The sequence below is a fragment of the Meleagris gallopavo genome, chromosome 1 (assembly GCF_000146605.3).
Source record: "Meleagris gallopavo isolate NT-WF06-2002-E0010 breed Aviagen turkey brand Nicholas breeding stock chromosome 1, Turkey_5.1, whole genome shotgun sequence".
NCBI lineage: Eukaryota > Metazoa > Chordata > Aves > Galliformes > Phasianidae > Meleagris > Meleagris gallopavo.
In genome coordinates this window covers 34,043,459-34,069,840 of record NC_015011.2, presented here as the reverse complement: position 1 = coordinate 34,069,840, position 26,382 = coordinate 34,043,459, and the positions used below count along the sequence as shown (strand labels likewise).

The 26,382-nt window shown below is 40.1% G+C and overlaps 1 protein-coding gene across 6 annotated transcripts in view; it reads left to right on the top strand.

Moving 5' to 3' along the window:
* Window positions 1-26,382, top strand: part of GRIP1 (glutamate receptor interacting protein 1) — a 210,232-nt gene that overhangs the window by 45,131 nt on the left and 138,719 nt on the right. Inside the window, exon 1 of one of the 6 annotated variants that reach the window (XM_010707876.3) lies at window positions 17,527-17,825. The exons of the other annotated variants lie outside the window; for them this stretch is intronic. Within the exon in view, the coding sequence (XP_010706178.1) occupies window positions 17,771-17,825 (55 nt within the window). The 5' untranslated portion in view covers window positions 17,527-17,770. Of the gene's footprint in view, window positions 1-17,526; window positions 17,826-26,382 lie in introns of those variants that run through there. 6 annotated transcript variants of the gene reach the window in all.

The window sequence follows — 26,382 nt, the reverse complement described above, 5'->3', positions numbered from 1 at the left end:
TTTCCACCGTTTTTTAAAGAGTTGGTGACTCCCCCCTTTGTTAAAAAGAGGGAGTTGGAACAGATACAGATAGATCTGTAGATAGTTGCAGATACAGCAGGCAAAAAAAACCCTTAGCATTTTTGCTCCAATTCTGGTAATATCCGGGTTTTTAGCACAATATGGTCTGTTTTCTTCCTTTCTCACTTCTGTTCACAGAAAGTGAAGTGAACACCTTCCAAAAGTGTTGTGATGAATTAAATGAAATAGGGCTGACTCCTCTCAAAGGCCGCCTCCTGCACCCCCCCCATGGAAGCGTCTGCATTGCCAGTGCGGCAGGCTCACCATTGCTGTGATGTTGTATTTGGGTACTGTAACATAGTAAGAGCTGAGGGAAGGGAAACTTGTAAAAAATCAAAGCCTTCTTTTATGGCACTTGTTTAATAACCAGGTGTAGCAGAGGAACGTGGGAAATGGCTCTTAACCTTGAAAATCAGCTTGGAAAAAATGCTGTGAAAAGGATTTATGCGGTGACAAGTTTAACAATCCACTGAATCACTTTTTTTCCCCAGTTGTGAACTGTTAGAACTCTCCCATAGTGACACAGTGTAAAACACACAGAAAAAATATATTTTCATTAATAATTTTTAGGAAGAAAATACACGGTTTTTTGAGTGGCTAAGTTTTAAATGATTATTTTTTCAGTATGGTAAAATTTGCAAGAGCTACTTTTAATTCACCCGGTAGTTGGATGTTTTTTTTTTCCAGTGTTTGAGTTTCTCATTGTTTTTTTTTGTGGCTGCCATTATTTCCTTTTTTTTTCCCCTCCCTTGCTTAAACTGGTTCATTATTGACTTGACTCATTTGTTCTCCCCACTCATGAATGAAATATCACGTGGTTACGTGGTTCCCAATCAACTGGAGAAAAATAAATTTTAGATTTTGTCACCCGTGTCAGGAAGAAGTTTTGAATGTTATGTAAAGAATGGAATACCGATCATCAAAATGGAAAAAGCAGTCAAAACAAAATGCTCTTTGCATATTATTTCAAAACAATATTATTTCCACGGTGTCCTTTCATGGAACATATGTAATATGGGTGGTCTGCTTAATTCTAATACTTGGATCCCATTGATCAACAGCGCAGCCTTTTCTTGTTAACAGTGTGATTCAGTGGCTTTTTCAGGAGATGACATCCTGTGTCTAACATGGCTCAGTGCTCAGGCTTTGAGCAGGCTATTAATGTGCATCATATCGTATCTTTCCTTGCACTGTTGTTGTAACTTTTAATCGAACCTGTCTTTTATTACCCGAGTTTTTGTTGCCATTTGGCTGTAACTCATTTCCTTGTAATTAGGTATGCCCCATCCCTGAAATATAGTTTTCTTTGTGCTGGTAAATGCACAGCGTGAGTTACACAAGTCCTACAGGACTTTCATATTCTGTAAAAAACAAGGATCAGAAGGCGACGTCCCCCAGGGCAGGATTTGGCAGTGCTTTGAGCACTAAAAGCAAAGAGGCTGTGGGTGGGGCAGAGCTGGCATGGGCTGAAAAGAGAAGGCTCTCCGTGAGAGGCTGAGAGTGAACTGTGGGGGCCTCCACGCAACCAGTGTGATTCAGAAGGAAAAGGGAGAGAACTCCTTTTTCTGCCTTGGCAGTTTCAGTCTGTCTGCTGAATGTAATTGAAATGAGCTTGTTCGTCTCAGCATGACATTATATGGCACAGCTTTCCTCCAGAGCCAGAGATGGGGCTCCCTCACAGCCCTGCTGAGAAGCTGGGAGGTGGTGTGAAGGGCTCTAACACAGCTCAGGGCCTTCTCATGGGAGCTCTGCTCTGCGTATGGCTGCACTTGTCAGGCTGGGATTGATGTGCTTGAAAGGGAGCCTGTCCACCTAAGTGCTGTTTTAAGTGAAAGACGAACTTGTTTCTGAGCTAACAAACTGGCTTTTTGTTAGCTAGGCATCGTATAACTCCGCTAAATGTTCTGCTCCAGTAAGTACGTGTAACGGGTGTATTGAAGGATGCACTGTGAGGTAACTGTACAGCTGCTATTTATTTTCACGCGGAAGGTGTTTAGTTGTAATTTGTTTCTGATACTTGGGCGTAAGTTTTCAAGCAGCCTTACACAAAGGTGTAAAATTGCTTCTTAATTAGTATTGAACCTCCTGGGAAGGGCCTGCTGACTCACTGCACAACTCACTTGTGGGCTGCTGTGTCATTTGTCATGTGCCGCTAAGCAACTCTTAGATATTAGAAACCATCCATCAGCACTTCCCTCAGCTGGATCCAGACTGACAGCTCACGAATGAAAGCCTCCAAAAATCAAAGTCAATCTTCTGAGCCATTCAGTCCCTTGAGACAAATGTTTCATGTGGAATAAGTTGAATGTTAATGGTACTGGTAAGAAAACAGACCTTTATGATCATTTATACCTTTTTTTCTTCTGTCTTTGTTTCTGCTCAAAGTGTCCGGATACTCTGGATGTGCAGTTCTCCATAGGGTTAAGCTCCAGGTATTTCATTGAGTTCTTGCCCCTGTTGCAGCTCCTCTTAAGCTAACAGAACAACAGCAGCAAATGGGGCCTTTGTGTCCTGGATCCAGCTGAGGAGGTCTTGAGGTCGTGGCTGGATGGCCTCAGGATGAGGATGGCTGGTGCATCTGTACAGCTTTTGGAGGAGCAGGGATGTGACTTGTACCTCCTGACAGTCTGAGCAAGGTGCCGAAGTCCCACTCAGGAGCTCAATGCGGAGCCATGCTGTGCTTAGGGTAGGGCTCATAGGGCTCTCTGGTAGATGCTGCCCAGCCCTAAACACTTCAAGAGGCATGCAGAGTCACTTTTGAATCCTTTTCTGCCCCTTATTGCATGGTGAGGGGTTTCCTTTTGCTTTTAAAGGCACTTCTCAAGGTGCCACCCAGGTCTCTGTAGTCATTATAAATTGGATACATGGTAAGACTTAAGAATTCTAAGTGAGACATCTGATGTGTTTCTGATCATCTCCATGCTGAAACTTTTTATATTACAGTTTAGTTGTTCAGTTCAGGCCTTTAAGGGGAGACATCAGTGAATATATCTATTCTTACAGACTTCCAAATGTTCTGTCAAAGAGCAGGGCTCTTGGTTCAGTAATGGTAAGTGGGAAATGGAACTTAAATTCATCTTTGATGAGATCCTAAAGGGATACAGTCAATGTAAGGTTTTGTTCCTAGGCTTTATTTAAAGAAAAATAAAAATTATATGTTCGGTGTTGATGGGAGCCCAGATGCTTTATTTACACAGTTTCGCATTTTACATTTGAGGTTTATAATTGTGTTTTTCAGAATAAGTGAAAACTGACTATGAATGAGAGGATAAAATGAATATAAGTAAAGTGATCCAAACTTTATGAAAACTGCTTAGTTTTCCTCTCTGCTTTTGGTGGTGGCATCTTGTGGTGGGAAATTCAGGGTTTCAGGTTTTCAAGTAGCTCTCATAATGTCTGTTTCACCTTTTGCAAAAGGCAAGGAAAGGATCTGTCTTTACCTCGGACACATCCCAAATCTCTTGCCTTAAATAGAGCAGGGCAGCATAGCACTGTGCATGTGCACTGCTCAGAGACCCCCTGAGCAATGTGTCCGTTGGTCATCATCTTTTTGTAGATACACAGACTTAAAGTGCACAGCCTGAAGTGAGCACACCAGTGGAGAACGTTCTGCCTGTGTGGGGATAAGTTGGGACATGTGGATTGTTTCTATTTGTGGTTTTTACACTTGTTTTGGAGAAAATTTACAATCTTTCTTGAAGGCTCATGTGAAAATGATGTCACTAGCTCTAGGCTCAGTGCAATGTCAGTGAGGCATGAGTTGGCATAGTTGAAAGAAAACATTAAGACTTCTTGCTTTGGAAACGCCTGCAGTGGGTACCTGCATTAGGACCTGACTTAAAGAAGGCATTTCCTTTTAGTGAATACTTTTTGCATCCAAATGAGGACAGGCTGAGATCTGCTGTTTATACATTTTTATTTCCTCAGACTGTATCAGTGTCATGAGCCCCATCTTCCTGCAGCCTTGTTCGGCTGTGCTGCAGGAGCCGGCCCCATGATGCTGACCCAGCATTGCTGCTTGGCCTGGAGGTGGGCCAGCAACAGCAGCTGCTCAGTAAGCACAGGCTGCCTCCAGCGTTTTTGCTGGCAGTAAGGCTTCTGCCTCCCAAAGAGCAGCTCTGCCACACCTGACTCTAAATGTCTGAATTACCTATTAACAGCCTGCACCGCTGGGGTTTTCCTCTATGACCTGGGACGTGAGCTGCAGATGCAGTAGGGGATGTTGACATGAGCAGCTTGAACCCCGGTTCTGGCCAAGTGTAGGATGAATCTTTAATGCCTTCTGCTTGAGCTGCATTGCGTTTTCATGCATCATGGAAAGTGCTGCATTCAATCTTTATTTGGGTTTTCTTATCAGGTGTGAAATGAGCTGATGGCAAAATCTGCAGTTACTTCATTTTTTTAAATGATAGAGATAGATGGCTGTAATCTTCTGTCATTTGACATGATTTTCACCCCTGTGTTTTTGTGCCCCAACAGAAATGATAGGGATTCAGATGGTAATGAGATGGCATCCAGATGCACGGCACACACACGCATACACACAAAATATTGATTTAAATACGTCCTGACAAGCTGGTCAGGCAGCAATCTCAAGGAAAAGAAACTTCTGAAGTGAAAGAGAAATAATGACAATAATGAAGAGGCAGAACATTGATTTTAATGTGTAGCAGCAGAATGAAGTTCTGGGTATGATGAATCAGAGGGGGGAGCTGGCGGAGGCGCACGCTGTGATTTGTTGCATACATTTGTTTCCATTTTTATTCATTAGCAGTGCTGTGAGCATTCAGATGAAGCTGAGAGATCTTGACTGGGGCGAAGGGGGAAGGGAGCCTGGGCTGTTAAAGCCGTGATAGGTGGTGAATTTATATCGGCCAGCTTTCTAATTTCCTGTTAAATCACCAGGGCCCCTCTCTCCTTGCCTTATTTATAAAATAAATAAATAAATGGTACTGTTACCATCCCGTCTCTGCATTCCAAGCAGCAGCTCGGGAGTGTTTCCATCACCTCAACAGTTTTATGGACCCTTTCTGTAAGACAGCGGGTCTTGGAGGTTGGTGCAGTACCATTAGCATATGCCTCTGCAAAATATTTCATCCTTTTGTGACTCCCTTTTGATCAATTAGGTTTATGTAGCTCTTTCCAAGTAAGTTCATAGCGAGGATCTGTGCACAGCCTTCTCTTTGTGGCACCAGGTCTGTTTTCCTGCTGAAATGCAGCAGCTGTCATGATGCAGACTTAAATGTACATTAGGAAAAAAAACAAGTACTTTACACCAATTTCTGCACAAGCCGGTTTTCGTAAAGGCTGTGACACATGAACAAATACAAAGAAATTCAGCCTCACACTATTGGCAGCTTTTCGATTTAGGCTGTGAACGTGCTTTTTGTCCTCTGGTAGCAAGAGTGCAGCCTATTTGTGCTCATGCAGGTAGGGACTGACCTTACGCTTGATCTGAAAGCTATGTACATACCATGCAATATGTTAATAGGTACACTTAAGAAGAGGGGAGAAGAGAAAAGTACATTTTGCTGCTCTCTTCACTTTAACGCAGCACTGCTTTCTGTGAAAATTCAGTAATGCAATAAATATTGAGTTAAGTATTAAAGAGAGAGAGGGATTTCAGTTTTTGACAATAATGCAGCTGAAGTTAATAAGCAGCATAGATTTGCATACAGTAAGCTCTGCCACCATTTAGAAAATAATACAGAGTTAATAGAAGAAGTACTAGTTGTTGATGCGATACTTCGGGCTGTTTGTGAGTCCTTGGAATTTGGTACATTTGAGACACTCATGATATAACAAAAGGAAATATCTCAAAAGGGGTTGGATGAAAACACCCCCAGACATCCACTCAGGGGTAATAAAGGCGATCTCACTAACTGCTGATAAAATTAGCAGATAAAATTAGGTAAAGAGGTATGTGTAGTAATAGGAGTGGAGATGTGTTTAGTCTATAAAACAGGTAGAAATATATAGTATGCGGAAGAACACCTTTTGACTTGCTATGTTCCTACATCTATGGGGAAATAATTGAAAATATGATGATACAGTATGAATGGAAAGCTGCAAAAGCAGCGTTGCAAGAGAGACCAGCAAGTGTGAGCAAACAGCAGCTAATCTTGCTCTGCAGTAATAGCGGTGCCACTCGCAAAGGAGTTACTGATGCTGTACTAAGAAACAGCATGTCACAGGCACAGGGAAGTGACAGCCTACACTTGGAGGCCTGTTAGAGGCCATTAAAATAACGGTGGCTGCTTTTCTCCTTGAAATACTAGAACAAACAGAAAAGGCTCAGTGAAAAGCAGCAGATGTATTTCAGGACTCTGGGTCATGAGAAAAGATAAATGTGTGTGCACTATTCCAACTGATAATTAGTAGGAGAGCCTCTCTCTTCAGCTCCCAGAGCTGCAGAGGATATCAGCGAATTTTAAGGAAGATTTTGCAAGGCCAGAATTATTGTGGAAAAGAGTGCGAAATTGAGGGAGAATAGATTGAGTCAATTAAAAAAAAACATTGCTGAGATGTACAGAAATATGAAGGTGAAGACTACTGCATGTGGCCAAGGAACAGAGGTGGCAGCCCTCATGCAGCTCTGCTGGCCTCCCTCCTGCAGGCTGGCTGCCCCTGGGCCATGGCTGACTGCAGCATCCCTCTGCTTTTTACAAAATCCATCTGAAAAAATTCATGCATGTAATCTCTCCCTCAGAAGACGGTAGGTTTTGACTTAAAAAAAAACAACAACAACAAATAAAAAACACCAAAGCTGATAAGTATGTGTACATCATTTTAAGTGTTAACTTTATCTGGCCAGGCCTCAAAGTTTTTGAAGAATATTTCGTTTAGAAGGAGCTATTAAAAATGTGATAAATGGCAGTGTGACACCACTAAAGCACTGATCATCCATGGATGAATGACACTGAAACAAGCTTGAGGTTATCTGCCTTTCACTTTCGAGACTTATGGTACAAATACTTCAACCTCTTGTCTAGGAACCTGTCCTTCATTTGTTTTGTTAACTGTTTCCAGATAACGAAACATGGTGATAATTTATTTTTAGTCATGCCCATTACAGACATTCTCTTTTCTTGATGTAAATAATGTGCTTTGTGCTGCTTTGCACATACACTTATCCTCTTTGTTGTTGTGAATCCCAATTCTTCTTTTGCAGCAAAAGAGACAGGATATGTGAGGTTGGAGTTGGGTACACAAAACAGCCTGCCTGCCTTGAAATGTTGGCATTTTGAGAAGAAAGGGAAGGTTAGGGATGTTTTTTCTAACAAATCAGGAATTTTAATTATGAAAATACTTGTATATGAGTAACACTTGAAAAAGAAAAAACGCTCTATAAGTCCTATATTTTAATAATATTTATTTATATAGCTTTCACAGTCATGCAAAACTGATTAGTATTTTAAGGATGAAAATAACCTCAAGGCACTTCCCTCTGTTTTTCAATGAAGTTTGTTTAAAGTAGCTTAAAGACAGTAAAGTAGCTATGGGCAGCAGGTTGCATTTGTGATATCGTCTTTTGCTTCATATACTTTCTAAGGCAAGAAAAAGCAAGTGGGATGTTTGGTTACCCCCCATGTAAGCAGGATGCAACATCCGTCCTGTTATTGTTGCATCAAGTCCAACAACTGATGTAAAATGCTTATTCCAGAAAGGCAGACAGTGGCTCTCTTGGGAACAATTTTGACCACTTTATCTGTTAGTCAATCTCCCTGTGAGAAAGTTGTGATCAGTTTGAGTTTTACTGGTTGCGAGTTCCAGCTGTTTTTATTCCCCTTCCTTGATGGAAAACTTTTCATCACTCAACACATCCTTCTATAACAGCTTTGCGTAATCAAGTCACTGTTTAAACTCTTTGGACAAGATACTGTACTTGCCAACCTTTTCAGTGCACGAAGCATTGCTCAGACCACTCTTGGTGCTCTTTGCACGCTTCCTATTTTTCGGCCTTTAAAAAACAAATACACAAAAAATCCAAGCCAAGTAAGTGTCCAGCATAGACGTTGAAGTTGCATGTTGAGTTCTAGTTTAAGCTTTCTTACACAAGGCAGGTAGCAATCTTGTCTGCGTTGGCCCTCAATCTTTCAACACACAGAGATCTCATTAAGCCTGCTGTCACTCTTGCCATTCACTTACTCGTCTTTTATAATCCACTCTGTCAGTTTTAGAGTCATTGTATTCCAGGATACTCTCCTTGGTACTGCAGGCACGGTCTGTGTTCTTTTTTCTTATACATTGTATTTGGATGCTCGTGTTGGTTTGGATGAGCCAGGTCACAGCAGACACACAGGCTAAACTGTGTAACTTTTCACTGAACAATTATGATGAAAGTATATGGTAATGCACACTGATACTTTTACAGTGGGCAGTATTGAGAGATAACCACACCAGCTCTTGTTTGACTGCCAGACAGTCTGGTCACAGCAACACAGAATTCACTTATACTCACTCAGTTCATTTCTGAGCCTTAAGCTGGACTGATGAATTCAAAGTGTGCTGTGTTGTGTGGTGCAACAGTCCCTGGCATGATGTGAAAGTGCAGTGAAACAGAGCACCAATCTCTATAGATCTCAGTTCTTATTATTTATTTTTGATTGTAGATCAGAGGTTTAAATACCTTTTAGATGGTTATAGTTAATTTGGTGATTCAAGGTGTCTCAGTTCTGTTTAGTTCAGTTGTAAAAATCAAGATTCACCTAAAACAAAGGATTGGGCTCCAGAGGCTGTACAGAAGTGTCAATGACAGTGGCCCTATTCTGTGATATGCTGATGTATAATATTATGGCACTCTTCCTCAGACTCCAAACATAAATGAGTTTGCATAGAAACTTGAGATATCATAGAAAGATTTGGGCTGGAACAGACCTCACAGGTCATCTAATTCCAACCCCCTGCTGTGGGCAGAGTTGCCACCCTGGGTCCCACCTAGCATGTCCTCAAACTCCTTCAGGGATGGGGCATCCGCAGCTTCTCTGGGCAGCCTGTGTCAGCACCTCATCACTCTCTGAGTAAAGAATTTCCTCCTGATGCCTAATATAAACCTCTCCTTCTCAGATTGGTGCATTGTTTTAGAACATGCCGGAGAAGACCTGATTTGTGTTTTAGGCTTCCAATTTAAGGTCAGCTAAAGTCAGGTTTTCATCACAAATTTTGCATCAGAGCACAAAGCCAGTGGAGGTATCTTGGTCAATGAATCACAGGGCATCTTTTAATAAAAACAGAGTTTAGAGCTGTCTCTGTCTCACTGACATTACTGAATGTGGCACCAATCTTGTAAAATGCTATCATGCACAGCAAAGCACTGGGAAGGTGCTCCCAGGTAATCCTAGGGCAGCACAGCGTGTTCATGATATAGAAGGGCCCAGGGAGGTATAAAAAGTCCTTCTTTTCAGTTGGCAGGAAAGCGTCCTTCACCCCAAGTCTACTATGGTCCTTGTGTGTTAAACCAGACTACAGGAACAGATGGCTGTGGTTTTTGTTATCCTTCAATGGTGAACAATTGCTGGTTCTCAGAAGACGGCAAAATTTCTAAAGGAGTCAGTTTTTGTGTAATAGGATGAAAAAATGCTGGCTGGGAAGCAGCAGAAATCCGGGATACACATAGTAGCATGCAAGTATATTGCAGCTAAGTAAATCAAAATGTAGCATTCATCAACAAATGCAAGGTTGTATCATGAGCCTACGTTTTCACTAGGATCTCATCATACTGTTCCTCTTACAGAATTGTCGGACTGCATCCAAAGAATGCTCAGTACCTACTTGTCTGCTTCTAGTTTGGTACCTCCTTGTGTATCTGATGTTATTTTGTACCCTGGCTTGGCTGGGCAGAGAAAAATAGTTTCCAGACCTGATGATTAGAGTAAAATGAGAACGTGCTAGCAAGTTAAAAACTCTATCTGACCAACATGTTATGGTCAGAAGAGTCAGCACCATTTTTTACAGTGGAAATCCTTTTTTTTTCCCCTTTTTTTTTTTTTTCCTTGTTTGTTTTTCCCTATCCTGTATACTTGATCAATTTTTCCTTATTGTTCATTATCTTTGTTTTCAGGCACACCAAAGCTGATGCTTGGATGAAATATGGTGGCATTTGATATAACTTGGGGAAGTGCAGCGATCAGTACCAACTGGCTGGCTGCTGCCCATACCGTAGACAAACATTCAGCATGCGGCCTAATTTCAGTATAGAAACTCACTCTCTTTTGGAAAGGAAGCTGCTACCATGTCTTCTTGCAGCTTGCACATAGATAGGAATGCAGTTGCACCAGTGAATTGATATTTCCATCCATACTTCAAAGCCCGGATGACTTGGGGGCCACAGGTTATTGTCTCTGCCGGCGCTGTCTCTTCTTGTGCAGCATCTGTAGAGCTGTAATCTTTCACTTTCATCCTTCTTGACGATATCTTGAATATAAAGGCTAGCCCATGCTAACTTTCTGAGTTAATTACCCAAATTCTCCTATGGCAGATTAAATGACCTTGTGTTATATTCTGGTCTCATCCCTCCAAATACACATTGTATTTTCTAGTGTGATATTCCAACTTCATGGCTGCTAAATAAGTCAATAAAAACATGGAAAGAAAGCTGTGTAGCTAGAGAGCAGTATAATCGTTCCACTTTTGTTCAAGTGTTTTCGGTGGACTTATAATGTTTTTGTTTTTAATGAGAGTAAAAACAGTTGTTTTCTACTAAGTGTAGGAGCTTGTCGCTGCTTGCAGTATGGTAATTTTGAGGAAATGCTTAACTGCCTTTCGTTAAAAGACTGATGTAGCAATAGGAAGGTCATCGTTTTGACTAATTGAAAAAGCCTCTACAAAGTACAAAGCCTTCTAGAATTTGTAATTACAAGAGTCCTTAACCATGTACTGCAGCATGTGGAAACTGCTTGTAAGACAGTCATCCTTTAGTTCTGAGATTACATTAAATCCCGGAGACTGTAATTATATGCATGTTGCTGGCAGGAGCCCATGCTGGGCTGATTGTGTTCATTGAACGGGGTCATTATTGGTTGTTTCTCTCCATGAGATCTGCAAGCAGCCAAGAAAATGCAGTGCAGTTTTAATGCCTATTCCTTTCACTAATTCTTCCGCTTGGAGGACACACGGACTATTCTTGGTGGTTTATCTCATTATATTTTGCAAAATTATTCTTAACTGTCAGTTCAGAAGGTACAAGGACAAATATTTAGTAATGTTTCCAAAAGAAAGAACTCTTTTCCATCATCATAGGTCAAATCAAAGAAATGATACATCGACTTGTGTACACTTTGGAAAAGGGAGTTATATCTGAAATGGCTCACAAGCCATCAGCTTATTGAAAAGGCATCTTTCTGAATTAAATCTCAAGTACTTTGTAGGGTACGCTGGAAATTGCCTTTGAGAGACTGTAATGTACTTGTGCTATTGAAAGATCCTCATTTTTCTATACACACAGTATCTTCATATTTTTAATTCTCTTAAGTCCCTAATTATTTTTAAACAAAGATTTGCAGCTAGGAAATCCTGAGAAAAGCTCAACAGCCTGCTTTCCCAGCAACCAAAATGAGGCTAGGAATAGAAAGCCAGAGTTGGGCTATTCATCTCAGAGGTCCTTTGAGGACAGTGTCTCTGTTGTGAGACAGCTCTCAACCTTTGAGTATCAACACAGTTTCACTGGAAAGGACAGTTTTAATTTTTTTTGCCAGTGATTCATGTGTACTAGTGAATACTGAATGCATTTTTGTGATTGCTGTGAAGGATAGCATAGAGAATGCTGTTCCTTGTGCTGTCTTTTCTACGCTAGAGGGTAGTGTGTACTGGAGAGTTATTTTCATATAGAAAATATATATGTCTTGTTTTCTTTAATGCTACATTATACATTTTATAGAATGTCATTAAATCAGACTTTTTTAAAGAATTAAGTTGTGTTTATTTGACTGTGTTGTAAATAGCCATCCTGGAGTGTGGCAGTACTGATTCTACAGCCAGTTCTTTAGTACCTGCTGATCCAAAACGGCTAACATTGCCTGCAGCTGAGAAACTAAGACTTTTCTATCCAGAAAGACCTAAAATGATTTTTTATTTTTTTTTTAATGAATCTTTTCATGGCCAGTCAGGTTACCACATTATGCCACAGCAGTGGTGCTTGGACCTTAAGTCAGATCCTTAGCAGATTTTTTTCTCATCATCTATTAACACTTCCAGTGTACTTACCTCCATGCTTTGCATGAAGTGCTCTCCAGCAATGGCCCTCTGAAGCCAGCACACATTTTACTATTTTTAATGATCCGTAAGACCTTCTGCTGCAATGTCTGTGGGAAGTTGTCCAACACTGTTGCAAGTACCTGTAGTTGATTTAATAAAAATGTAAATTTGAAATACTCTCCAAATTATGCGAAGGTGACAAATTGTCTTTGTTGATAATGTGAGCACTGGGAAACTACAGGATGATTTATTGCTCTTTCCTTTTTATTTTCTCACTGTGTAGCAAAGTGGAGTCTTTGTAATGAAACAGCATCCATTGCAAAACACTTGATTGACTGGATCTGCTGCTGCATGGGAATACGTTTCTTATCTTTGAGATGAAAAATGGTCAAATTTTGTTTTGTTAAAGTTGAGATTCTTTATTGCTAGTTCTTGATTGATATAAGAATGCATAAAATGTAGTAGAGGAAACACTTCAATTTTCAGAACAGAAGCATCTATCTGGACATTTGTTATTTTCAGAACTAAATTAATTCTCTTTTTGCATAAAAATTTGACTTTTCATTTGAGTGATATGGTTGGTGCCAGTGGTATCTTTTAAAATGATGGAGCAAGATATTCAGTTGTATAAAGCTATCGTGAATTCAGATTTCAAACTACTTTGTTTCTTCCCGATACGTTAAATGTTTTATACCTGTACATCTTCACAGTTGCTGTAATGTTTTATTGAGGGTGTATTCTGAGTACATGCTTGACTTCATTGAACCCACCATGTCGGCTTTCTCAAAGGAGTCCTTGGTGTGTATCCATGGCTTTGACCATCAGAGGTACTCCATCAGTGCAGTGCATTGTCCTCAAGACGGTGACATAAAAGCTTGACCCATAAAGAAAATACGAGTGTGCGACATCCAAAAACAATAGTGGCAGCTCACGGGAGAAAACTGCCTGTAAAGTAAAAATGTGGGGAAGGATGTCACTGGTTTTTGCTCAGTCAGTGTGTGAAAAGACATATTTCATGGAGTGTGTAGTGGAACCTTAGCAAGACATATATCCTAGGTTTGTATTCCATTGAATAGGAAAGGTGTAATTACTGGACCGAAATTTCCTGAATAAAAAAAAACCAAACATTTTTTGCAACTTAATTAATTTTTTTTTTTTTGAGAACAGAAGTTGCTATCCTGCAGAATTTATGTTCTTGATAGAATTCTGTATTTTCAGAGATGTATAGTGAGTGCATCTAAGTCTCACGCTGCATAAAGGTGATTTTTTTAAATTTAATTCAGATAACTTTTGTAATGATTTTTTTTTTCTTCTTGTATCCTACTGGAGAGCTCAATAGATCTTTTTCTCTTTGAGTCATTCTTTAAGGCTAATATGATCTGGTAGATCTCAGCCAGAAGATGTTGTTAAATAAAAGCTGAATATTATACTGTCTGTCTTATCATAGAGAAATAAGCTTCTTTCATCTAGTGACCTTCTACTGAGTACTTATGAATATAAATTCAGTTGAGAAAACATTTGTGTATAATATATATCCTAGAGCTTATAAATAACCTTATGGTCTGCTAAAGAAAGGAATGAGTGCAGCAGTAAAAGTGGCACAAATATATGTTGCTGTCCAAAAGGATTGAAATGAAAAAAGAGATTTTTTGCAATAAACCTTGAGAAAATAGTAGCAAATTTTGAAGCTCAGTAATAAATAAGGAAGAGATGTAATTAGTAAAGACTTTTACCTGTGCTGTGAGGAATATAAGTAAGTTTTCAGTATGCTCAGAGGTTTTTGATTTCCCTATTATGTTGCTACCTTTCCCCCCAACATACCTTCCCCCTTCCTTCTTCCTCCTAAGCGACCAGCTAAGTCCATCTCTAGAACTGAATGACTGATATCCCATAAAATACTGACATTTGAAAAGTCCAACAAAATCCTTAATTTGGTTTAAAAAAAAACAACCCTAACAACAACAAACCTGGACAATTAAGAATACATGAGATGTACTTAAAATAATTTCAGAATCAGGACTTCAGGAGTCCTGAGGAGACTTCAGGAGTACAATTCTGGCAATCCTCATGATTGAAACTGCAAGCAAACGGTAAAACCATGAATGAATATTTAAGAGCTTTTTCCTATAACTGGATTACTCTTCTTGAACTAACAAAAGATAGGAAAAAACCTATAGTAAATACAATATATTGTTACATTCAGTGTTATACTTGAAGTACTTTATGTTATGTTTACTTGAAAATCTTTATGTTATGAAATCTTGAGGAACTCAAATCTGCACGTGACCTCCTTTGGTAAGGATGGAAAAACTGTCTAAAGAAGCATGAGCAAAAAAAACCATATTGACTTGGTTGCAAGTAGCTATTGCTGTGTTTTATAGGCTATTTAACATATGTGTCACTAATCTAGAAGCAGTAGTAAACAATATAATAAGCTTTTTGGATCAAGGACCACATCTTTTCTCTGTTAGTAAACCTTATCTGACCAGGTCTGCAGCTGTTTTAGTGTACGTGTCACAATTTCTGTATTGTTTCTATAGTTTTATGCATATTTAAATAATCAGATTTGAGCTCAGTATTTATGCAGAAGCTTGAAATTCCTCCTGCATGAAGCGTGTCCCTTGTGACTGTCTAGTTCTATGGATGTGCCCTCTTTCACCTCCTATGCTGAGGAGGCTGAAGCAGCATAGGTCACGGCATCACAAAGGCAAGCAGTGAGCAATTTCTTTCTCACAGCGTAGGTGCAACCTCTTGCCGTTCTCTTCACAGCTGAAATTCTCAAGGATCTCAAAATTGCGCTCTGAAGGAGAAAAGACCAAAGTGGAAATAGGCTGTGATCTCACATTAAATAATTTTCTAGGTGAAAGAACAAAAATAATAGCTTATTTTGGGAGGTCCTTGAGGAAGTTCAAGAAGTGTTTGGATGATGCTTTTAGAAGTATGGTTTGAATTTAGGGTGGTTCTGCATGGAACCGGGAGTTAAACTTGATACTTGTAGCTCCCCTCCAACTTGTGATATTCTGGAGTTCTATGGGTTCTCAAGCTGAGAGCTGCTCTCTGAAGGTGCCTTTTTCCTTAGGGCAGGAGGAGCTCTGCGGGTTCCTGGAGGCTGCTGGCAGGTGTTTGCAGGCTTGGCTTCCGAAGAGGTGGAAACCCGTGGGCCTGGTGTAGGCCCTACGGGTCCAACTTCACATAGTCTTCCTCATCTGTGCTGTCTGGGAAAAATCAACAAATGTTAGGGCAACTGAGTACCATCTTGCAATAACTTGTGGTTACTCTTGAGCTAAAAGGAGCTGTTTAAAGGGTTGATTCATGGCATCGGGTCAGGCATCTGGCAGGTGAAAAAGGCAGTAATACAGAAGCTGGCCTGCAGAGGGGGTACGGTGGGTTCAGAACTGCTTCTGCATCAGAAACCTGAAAGAGCTGCGAGAGAGCCTGTGTGCTGAGGTCGTAGCTTTGTCATTGTATCAACTTTAGCACAGAAAAAAAATACAGGAAACAGGTTTTGGGAGTTAGTGGTATTAATTGTGTTAAGTCCTGGTACCTGAGCGGGAAGTAGCAAGAAGTAATGGTGGCAGTTTCTCTTCAAGAAGTATGTTGATGATGCAGGCAGAGTGAGCCACTTGCTCTTTTCTTGGCTCATCCTTATGGAGAGGATAAGAATACACATCTCTTCTTCCTCTTCCTGTGCGGTAGTCCAAGCTTTTCCATTTTCTTCTTGGCCTTCTGAATTACACTGGTTTACACCTCCACCTCCTCCCCTGTTCTCACTGCTGTTGCTTGCCCAGTCCATCCTGCAGCAGCAGGGCTGTGTTATGGGGCTGCAATACGGGGCCAGAGCCACCAGCCCACACTGCAGGTGCATCTGATTTTCACGCTGGTTGGATTTCGCAGCTGCTTGGCACAAGGGGCACCATGAGAAGTGATAACAAGGTTGGAGAACAAATAACTCGATTACCCCTATCTGGTTTTAATGACAACAAAATGAAATCAATTTTCACTGGGCCTATCTAGGCAATTGCAATTGTGCTGATGGAATGTCTCACCTTTACCTTTGAAATACGTCTGCTGCTATAACCAATAAAACAAAAATAAGGAAAACAATTACTGTAATTGTTCGTAGGAGAACACTGAGAGTGGAGCTGCTGGTGCTGTGCAGCCCAGGCAGGGAGCAAGGAGCTGCTCTGAGTATGGAACAGCCCTGTGCTGCTGCTGGCTGTCGACAGCTGACAGCAGAAAATGTGCACCCTAACACAAGGTGATGGTATTAAATAGAGCGAGGGATAAAAGATGTCAGGAAATAAACTGTCCAGTTTTGAAACGGAGGCAACTGAACGGGACAGAAAGCATATGAACATGGTGTTAAGTGTATCGCTCACATGAAACAGAAGTCTTGGCGAACAAATAATTATTGGTTATTTTAAAGGAAATTACCTGATCAGGCACTTGGATTTTGTGCATGAATCTGAGCTGAGTACACGGCTTCTTTTGGTTTGTTTGCTTTGTTTTTAGAATCAATGAGGATTTTGGTCCATGAGTAACGATGGGATGGAACTCTCACTTAAGCTGTGCGTTCCACTTCATTATTTTTGGAATGAATTGTTGAAGGCAGGTTAATTTGCTGTCTGGGTAGATGTTGGAGAATGTAAAGCTCCAGGTGGGCTGAAGAAATCTTTCAGCATGTTACAAATGGTGCAATGTTTGGTGCAATTAATTACAAAATAAATTTGAAGGTGCACTAAAAGCTGGTGTGTTCTCTAGGAACGGGGAAAGACCTGATTCACGGTATGCTTTCTGTGCAGCAGCATTTTATTTATTTTGGTGCGATCAAATGCCTCACGGTCCTGCCTCCACACAATAATTCATCATTTTCCCTCTGCTCTCTCCCTCTTCCTGTGATCCATGCTTCAGCTGTTCTAATATACTTCTCTATGACCGTCAAAAAGGTGTTCTGGTGATAAAAAAAGCCTTTTTTTTTTCTTCTCATCTGCAAGACTGTATCTTTAGTGTGCATTGATCAGAATATTTTCCATGTTAAATAGGTTCCTTCTTGCTCAGATCTAGGATTTCTAAGGATTTTCCCCTGTTTACTCAGAGGCAACTGTGAGGGTGCTGACAGATATGAGAAAATGGAAAATCTGCCACATCTGCTGAAATCTGTGGCCCTTTGCCTGGCACAGATCCCCACGACTCTGCACATGGAGGGGAACACGAGAATCAGCTCCCAGTGATCCCAGTGTTGTGTGCAGCGGGATGCTCTGTAGCTTTTAGAGCAATGCTGCTGTGTCAGGCAGGGAGCTCGCTGTGCAGGTGGTGGCGGTGGTTGCAGCGAGCGGCACAGCCGTGCCGGATGCCACTGGGCTGATCTGTGCATCAACCAGGAGGAATTAAGCTCTGTCACTCCCCGCTGGGGCTACCTTTCTCCTGGTATGTGCGTGAGAAATTCATACGCTGCTGCTGCTGCATTCAGCAGAGCAGAGCCCCGCGTGCGCTGTGCCAGGGAAGGCAGCGAGCAAGAATGATAGCTGTCTCTTTCAAGTGCCGCTGCCAAATTCTGAGGAGACTTACTAAAGGTAACGTGCTTTCCTTGTTATTCGTTCGGTGGCTCTAGTGTAGCCTTCCAGCAACACAGCCTAATGTTTGTACTTTTTAATATGACTGTCTTTACAATTTACTGTCAGGCAACAAAGAACTCCGGATATGGTGAGGTGCAGGAGCTCTTTCAGCTGAAATCCTCAAATGTCCCATGCTGTGTTCCTGTCAGCAGAATGGGTTCATGTTTTCTCTCTTCTCCCTTTTTTCCCTAAGACGAGTGCTGAAGTTATTATGGGATGTAATTGTTTTCTATTTCTACTAACCTCTCAGAGGAGTCTCTAATGCCTTGGTGCATGTTCTGTCTTACCTTGAACAACTAGCAGTGGAATTCAAGACCTATATCCAGGATGACTTTCTGTCATTTCGTGTCTTTCCTGAGCTATTTCTATGTACACCGAGCCAAAAAATGTTGCATGAGATGAGGTGCAAATAGCACAGTGCGTGGTTTCTTCAGGGCTGCACCAGCAGGTCACGCTTAGGAAGTTAATTTGCCTGTTTAGTAGTGTATGTTTGCTGTTACTGTAAATCTTTGTCCTCTCCAGTTTTATCATTCAGAACTTTAAAATACTCCTTGAATCTCACTGTGAGTCCCAAATGATTATTGGAGCAGCTCTCTAAAAACCTTTACCTCTTCAGAAATAAGAGAATTTTTAAAAATAACTATTTTAAAGTACGTAATCCTTTCCTCCTCTGTTTAAAAAGGTATTATTGTTTGTTTGGAGGTTTTGCTTTTTTTTTTTCTTCCATGTGCTTATAAACTTCAAACATTGTAGCAACGTTATGTCTGCAAATCAGAACCTTTTGGTTTTTAGCTTTGCCACTGTAAAACAGTGCCCATTTCTGTGCAGCTGTAATCACATCCATATGTAAAAGAAACTGTTTGCATCAGCCTAGCTTGAAAATTCAGAAACCTGTGAGTATTAATCAATATAGCTCAGAATCGATTAGTATTTTATTTTACAGAAGCATGAAAGAGTAGCATGCTAATAACAGTGAGGTCAGTAATGGGAAAAGAGAAGAATATATTAATCAAATTTGTATAATGCATTTCCTGCTCTTTAGATTGCTGTATGGGGCCACGATATCGTTGAAAACATGATATAAAATATTTATTAATCATCCCTTCCTCTGTAGATTTGTTCCTCTTTCAAATCTGCGCTGGCTAATGTCTCTTTTTCCTCACACGTTATGGATGTTTCTATTCTGATAGTTTTATTATACATTTATCAAGCTGCAAGTAAGCGTTTTTCTTTTCTTGATTCAAGGAGAGGAATCTGATGTCTGTATAAGACAGATGTGGACTTTAATTTACTTTCTCACTGATGAGAGTTGTTTCTCCACTTAGATACAGTTTCCCTGGAATAATCAATATTCCTCTACATCATATCCATCTTAATTCTTTCACACTTCCATCATTCAGCAGAACTCAGGCTGGTGGTTTTTCCCTTTGAAATGATCTTAAAGTCCTTTGAGACTCCTCAATCCTCCCACTCCTGAAGGATGGTGGGGTACCATTGAAATTTTTTGCATTAGAAGTTTGCCTTATGCTTGCCTTACTACTAATAGTCCATACAAACCCCAAACAATCTCAGGCAATGTTCATATATTCTTTTGTAAGCTTAAAGCATGCCAGATCTAAATTGTCTTAATTGACAGCTGCCTGAATTTTCACCATTTTGAGAAAAACCTTTGTTCTTTTGGAGAACTCCTCTGCATGCCTTGGCTTTTGCATCTCAGGCTTCAGCCAGGCACTGCTTAATGTAGTCAGGATATCAATGGACAGTGTTGGACTTTTGCATTGTTAGCGTGGAGGAACTCTCTTGCCTACAGCCTGCCATCTCCTTATCAACTGGGAGAACCCCTTCCTTCCTCATCTTGGGATTTACTCTGAAGGTGCTCTTCCTTGCTTTAGTGTTCTCCCTCAGTACTTTCCCCCCAGCTTGTATCTGCTGGTGTCTTTTCATTTAGGCGAATCCTGTACTTTTGTGCAGTTGCCCCGAACAATTCTTTGCTATCTTTCAGTTCCTGCCACAGGGAAAATAAATAGATAAGCAGTAGGATACTTATTAAGTCTTATGTTTTTAACAAAAGTTATATATGCAGTTAATTGTACATCAAAAAGATGAAATATCTGCTTTCATTTATTGTGCATGTCATTTTTCATGCCTGTCTTGATGAAGTAAACTTGCAACTTCATTTCTTGTTCTTTCAGAAGATAAGGATGTAAACTGAAAAGTCTCATCTGGGCAGCTGGAGACTCTCCAAAAGCAATTCTTCCCAACAGGGAGATGTTCAGGCAATATTGTGTTTTACAACAATTACACTCCTCTCTTCCTGTGCTTCATCTTAACCTTTCAAAGGAAAAGGCAGAGCTGTGTCTCTTTGGATTGTTCCACATGCTTAATTTTTAATTTAAAGATCTCTGAAAATAGTGTCTTGAATTGTGCTGAGTGAATTCCAAAGCAGAAATACCCCATAGCTATGAGCACTACAGCACTTTCTGAAACCTGACCTGTGACCCACAGCTTCTTCTCCTTCCTGTAGACATGAGAGCCAGACTCCTCAGTGTGAAAGCACCGACCTCTATGGTCCCAGTCTTCAAGATCACATTGATGTGAACGTTTTGTTTCTTCCACCCTCTGCCCTCAAACCTGCACCAAGTCTGGGATGCCATAGACACAACGGCACAGCCTTAACACAGCAGTTTCTTACTTCAGCCCTGTTTTCATCTCCTCCTTTCCTCAGTGGCAGCCTCAACCTGAGGAGCTGCTGCTTCAGCTCCTGCCCCACATTGCTCTCCATGGGCCAGCCTTACACAGCATGACGGAGACCAGGGCTGACCATGCCACTACTCCCCTGCTCTCGATTTCCCCTCATCAGGCAACCCCTTCCATTCAAAGTCAGCTGGTCTGCAGCCATACTTAAAGCCTGCTTCATTTTTTTCCTCACTATTTTCCAGTGAATAAATGTCACTGGTTTCCTTCTTGATCCTTCTTCCCCACCACTACAGGCCTGTGTTGTGTTGTCCCTTTGGTTACAAGGACTACTGTCTCTGCTGAGGTTACTGTGCATCAGATCTCTTCCCATATTTCTGTTGCATCATCTTCCCCTTCTTAGGGAAAAAATATGTGGCAGGAGTACACAATAGTGGTTTATCCAGAAAATTTAAGACACTGAGAGATTAGTTCCCTTAATGTGTACTTTTTTCAGTACCTCAGTTTTGTGAGCCATTACTTTGAAGCTCAGTACATTTTCAGTAATGAAATGATATGTTAGGTGAAGCTCCATATTTGTATCTATTAACAAGCACTTGTGGAGAAGTTTAATTTGTTGATGTAATTTTCAAGAAGAATACTGTGTGAGACAATTATCACATATGTGCTAAGATGTGATTGAATTTAGATCTAGTCTATCTGCTTAACAAACAAACAATCCATTTTCTGCACTACTGTGATGTTTCTATGCTACTTTTCAGTTATGAGATTTCTTTTTTATAGTTAAAATGTTTATGGTGAATGGGAGTTTGCGCTGCTGTTACTTATTCTCCTTCATGCCTAAATCTGCGATACTTTTACCTTTGAGATGAACTGCTGTTGGCTTGGTCTCTTTTTTAGTAGTGATTATCTATATGGAGATAATATGGAGATTATAGGTAATATCTGCATGGAGATTAACTATTTGGAGATAACATATGTGTACATATTAAGCAACGTTAAAGTAGAAGTGGTTAAGTGGTTCTGAAGAGAAAAGGTATCTTCTCTATCATACTACTAAGGTTTGCAGTGAGGGTTTTTTTTCAATTAGTATATGTTCTTTCATTCTTTTTTGTCTCTTTCCCATCCCAAAAGAGCAAGGTAAGCCAAAAGCTATATTAAGATTATGAGGTAGTAGCCATTTTAGTAGATCTGCTTATGAAAAATATTGGACAGAGGGAGAATGGTAGCTTATCCTTAAACCAGTGAAATATAAGGAATGCCAATTTTAAGTCGTGAGCACAACCACGCATCTTCTCTTAGTATAGCTGCTGGAATTGTGGAATGTTTTTTTTTTTCCCCCCAAAATTAATTCTCTATTACCTCGGATGCTGAACAGTATGCTATGCATACTGAAGAGTCTGTGGTAATCACTTACATTGAATATATGTGGTAAATCAAAATTGCACGATTTACAGTAATTAAGTATAACAGTGTAGTACAATAGTAAAAAGTTGCAGAAATATGTAAGCCAGTCAGGTTTACAGCTAAATTAGCCACTTTATAGTTTTAAAATTGCCTTTCAAGCAGTGCATTACGAAGTCTTGGCTGTCATTAATTTATGTGTGGACAAGTTTGGCTTTTCCTTTATTATGCCCAAGAACAGGTCATTTAGGAAGCTCTGTTCCTCAATCTGTCTACTGCTTAAAGTTGCTTAAAGAAAAGTGTCTCCTGTTAGAGGCAGGAATGCATTTTTTTAAAGTACTCAGATCAGTGAAGTTATTCTGGATATTATTATAATGGAAACTGTATGAGAGCACTGATAAAGATGTCAGCTGCTGTTACATAGCTTGCAGTATAAGGAGCTGAGTGGTCTGCCTTTCAGCCAGCACAGCTTTATACTGCATCTTCAAGATGAATTATCACCCTCTGCACATACAGATCCTTTCGGCAGACATAGATTTTTATGCTCCCAATGTGTTTCCAGTACAGTGAGATAAAGCAGCCCAAAAGGCAGGATGGTGTGCTTCGATTTACAAGATGATCAGTTATGTAAAAACTGACTTAAGGCATTGAAGGATGAATTCTGAAGGTAACCAACTGGGTTTGGGTTAGAATATGTTTTGTGCACAAGCAACTACAGGGAGAACAAACTCAGAACTTCTTTTTAAAGCTTAAATTAAAATGATGCTAGGGACTTAAAAAGGTAGTTGTGTAGTATCTTTTTACTAACTTTTTAGTGTTCCAGAGAACCAAGATACACTAGTTGTGACAGCAAATTACCAGCCTGTACATTGTTTTTAATAGCAATCTGAACTATGTGGTCTCTTATTGTAATAGCGTGACATTTAAAAATACGGGTTCACAGTAATAACATTAAGTCAATAGCTTGCATTGAATGAATCACAAGTATCAATATCTGTAAGGACTTTTGAATATGGTTTTGTTCCATATCTTTCTAGAATTAGTTCAGAAAATGTGGAAAACTTAAATGTGCTGAGAAGTTCTGTAAATTGGAAGTAAGTATAGATTTGGTAGCTTTATACATTCAGCTGGGGTTTTGGAAATGTGTTTTTTTAATGCTTATCCATGTTGTCTCCATTTCAAATTTTCTTCCATTGTGTTTCTAAAAGTGCCTTCTGTGTTTGTTCTGACTGAGTCAACAAACTGTGTAAAAAGAATAAAGAGTGAAAGCAAAATCTGGAAGCTTTCATGTCTGCTCACATGTGGGGAACTTCAGGGCCAGCTCAGCTCCAGCATCTCAGCCCATCCTCAGCGATGCACTATCAGCTGCAGAAGGAGCCAGAGGGGAAGCAAAGTCTGTCAGTAAGAGAAATTTTGTTGATGATGTCTCTCTTAGTATTTAGAGTCAAGTTGAAAACAACAACAACGACAAAACTTGGACTTCAGTTTTTTCTATTGAAAGACTGTTTTTCAGATAAGAAAAGGCAAACGGTATCCACGTGACAAGCAGGTCAGCGGCAGTCTTGGGTAAAAGCCAGGCCTCCTTGCTCCTTTTCCTGCGTCAGTGCAGCTGTGGTTGCTGGAGTTGGATAGAGGCTTTGATGGAGCAGAGCAGGCTGCGTGATTGTTTCCCTTGTAGATTTTTCACCCGTCCTATTTTTTATTTGCATTTGAGAGTGCCTTTAGCCAGGATTGTTTTGAAGATGCTTTGAAAGGATAAGTCTCTTCATTATGATCTCTGAAGGAAAGGGGAAGAGATTAATTTTTAAGATGTTTCTTTTGTAATTGCTGTTGAGTTTTTCCAGTGCAGTGTATGTGTAGAACAAAAGAACCAATTTTATTACATTTAATGAGTACTGGTTGTTTGCAATATTGTCTTTTTGTTCAAAAGAATTCTTTGAACGTGCAATTACAAGGAGAAGGGAGAAAAAAAGGTTTTCTTCAGCAAGCTGATGGCAGTTCACAAGTTCAAGCAATATTTCTTCACTGCTAATATATTCAGGAAATGGCAAACTGTTTATTAATTATTCAGGATGATCTAAAGTACAGCAGCATACTAACCAATCTGTGAGAAACTCTGACGGAAAAGACAGCCATAAAATTACTTCCCAAACCAAGCACATGTTACTTACAGTAGTAGCACTGCTGCAGTCCCGATGGTCTGGGGACGTGTGTGGCAGAAGCTCTGGGGAGAAATTCTCTCTTTTAGATAAGCTGACATAATTGCATGTAGATGCCTGTGAGATGTGAAAAGAAAGCCCCAACCAATTATAAAAAGAGATGATAAGAGCCCGTTAGCTATCTGATATGTATCAGATATTTGCAGCTGATATCTGATATGACAGCTATGACATCTGTTCCATGTATAAGAAGTGGAGATGGTCTGAGTATTTTTCCAAACATGTTTGGGTTTGCAGGAATTGGGTCAGTCACGCAAATTCTTGGCTTCTTCTTGCTGATCTCCTTCAGGAGGAGTTTGGCAAGTGTCCTTGGCTTTGTGCCTTGGCCCCACCTGGGTGATGGATGTGGCTGAACTTCTCAGAAAAATATTCTGAAGAAAATGAAAAAAATATACCTATTATTATATGGCAGTTTCTAGGCTTTCCAAATATTCCAAATAATAATTGAAGGTATTCAAAAAGTAGTTTATTAATGAGTGGATCCAGCTGTAATATAAACACAAGCAACCCATTTGAGCAGTAGATGGTGGAACCCTGTGCTGGCTCATGAGTGGCTTCACAAATGTTGTTTAGAGCAGCAACGCTGCTATAGAGAGACTGTAAAGAAACGACTCAGAAGTGCACTGAACATGTTTGATGATTTCATCTTCAGTGCCATCATTTTTTCAAATAGTTCTAGCAGATTTCAGAGGGCAGAGACTCATAAGCTCCCAAGTGTGACTCCAGAGAGCTGTGCTCTGTTGGTATTTGATTCCCCTCCACTGTTGTGGCAGTGCTGATATGCTTTTGGTGCTGGAAAGTTCGGTTGTAGGCTCTTCGTGTCAGAGGATGAGGTTTTTTCCATCTGTACAGCTTATATCATCCTTGTAAACAGGTGGAAGTACAGGCAAAGTGGTGAGAGTGGGGTGGGCTTCTCCCTCCTTGTGCTCTGGGAGTTACACCACCAGAAGATTGTCCAGAAGTGTTAAGTTCATGTGAGTTTTGAGCAAAATGAAACTTTGGAAGAAAGTACAAGTATATAAATTAGAGTCTTTCAGAATTATTAGGAGTATAAGTGGATGGGACCTCATGCATCTCATTACTACAGGCACTATGTAATTCTCTTTTTCTTGCAAATGTATGAGGGGCTGTTTTAAAGATGCCTGTTTTTTTTGTCTCTGTTCTTCTTTTGGAATGTTGTTGTAGACTATCACTCCTCAAATATTTAGGAGCCTTTTAAGACTTTAGCTTCAACATATTCAGCCCAGGGCAAAGGCTGAAAGAAAGCTTCAGCCTAAGGGAAGACATTCAGGTTTCAGAGGGGCAGTTATGTAAGACTCCATTGCAACCTCTACCTCCCATCCCTTGAACTACTTATCATAGTTTTTATTAATGCTTTTGGGAATGGTGTCTTCAGTCAAAAAAGAGGCTTCCTTATTTGTAGCAGAAAAGTTGCTCCATAGTGGTTAAAAAGACTAGATATAGTTTTTGTCAGGAAAAAATGCTTCTGGAAATAAGGTATCATCTACTAGGCTTACTGTGCCTTAGCTTCTCTGTTGAACAGGGAAAGATGTTTGGCAAAGAAATACCAACTATTCAAACTTACCATAGTGTGTTGGTCAATGTTACCAATAAAATACAATTTAAATCCCCAATACTTCTGAAGGAAAAAACTACAGTTTAATGAGCTAGAATTCAACAGCTCTGAAACCCTGATAGAAAACATTTCTGATATCTAGATTTCTTTTTCCTACATCAAGCGCGTGTTGCGAGTTGGAGACCAGTGAAGCTTTGAGTAGGTATTAGGGGTATATAGGGTGGTTCTGTATATCACAGCCAGTCATCAATAACAAGGTGAAATTTCATTTCACATTGTGAGACTTTAGTTGATATATCACTGTCTTCTCCTCAGCAGTCAAAAGGAGGGAAGCTTTTGAGTATGTATTTTAAGTTTTCTCAAGACAGAGTGAATGTTTTTGTCCTTCAGTAACATGCTTGTGTACATGTACATAAATTTGTGTAGCCCAAAGATATTTTGATGTTGTTGCAGCACCTGTGCATTAGGAGTCCATTTTGATGAACAAATTATCAACAGTCCTTGTTCCACTGACCTACATTGAGTTAGTAATTGGGAGAAAACAGACCAAAAAATTCTTGCAAATAAATTGTGTACTTCAAAAAGAAACAAACATAAATGTTGAAAATAATTATTTTCTCAA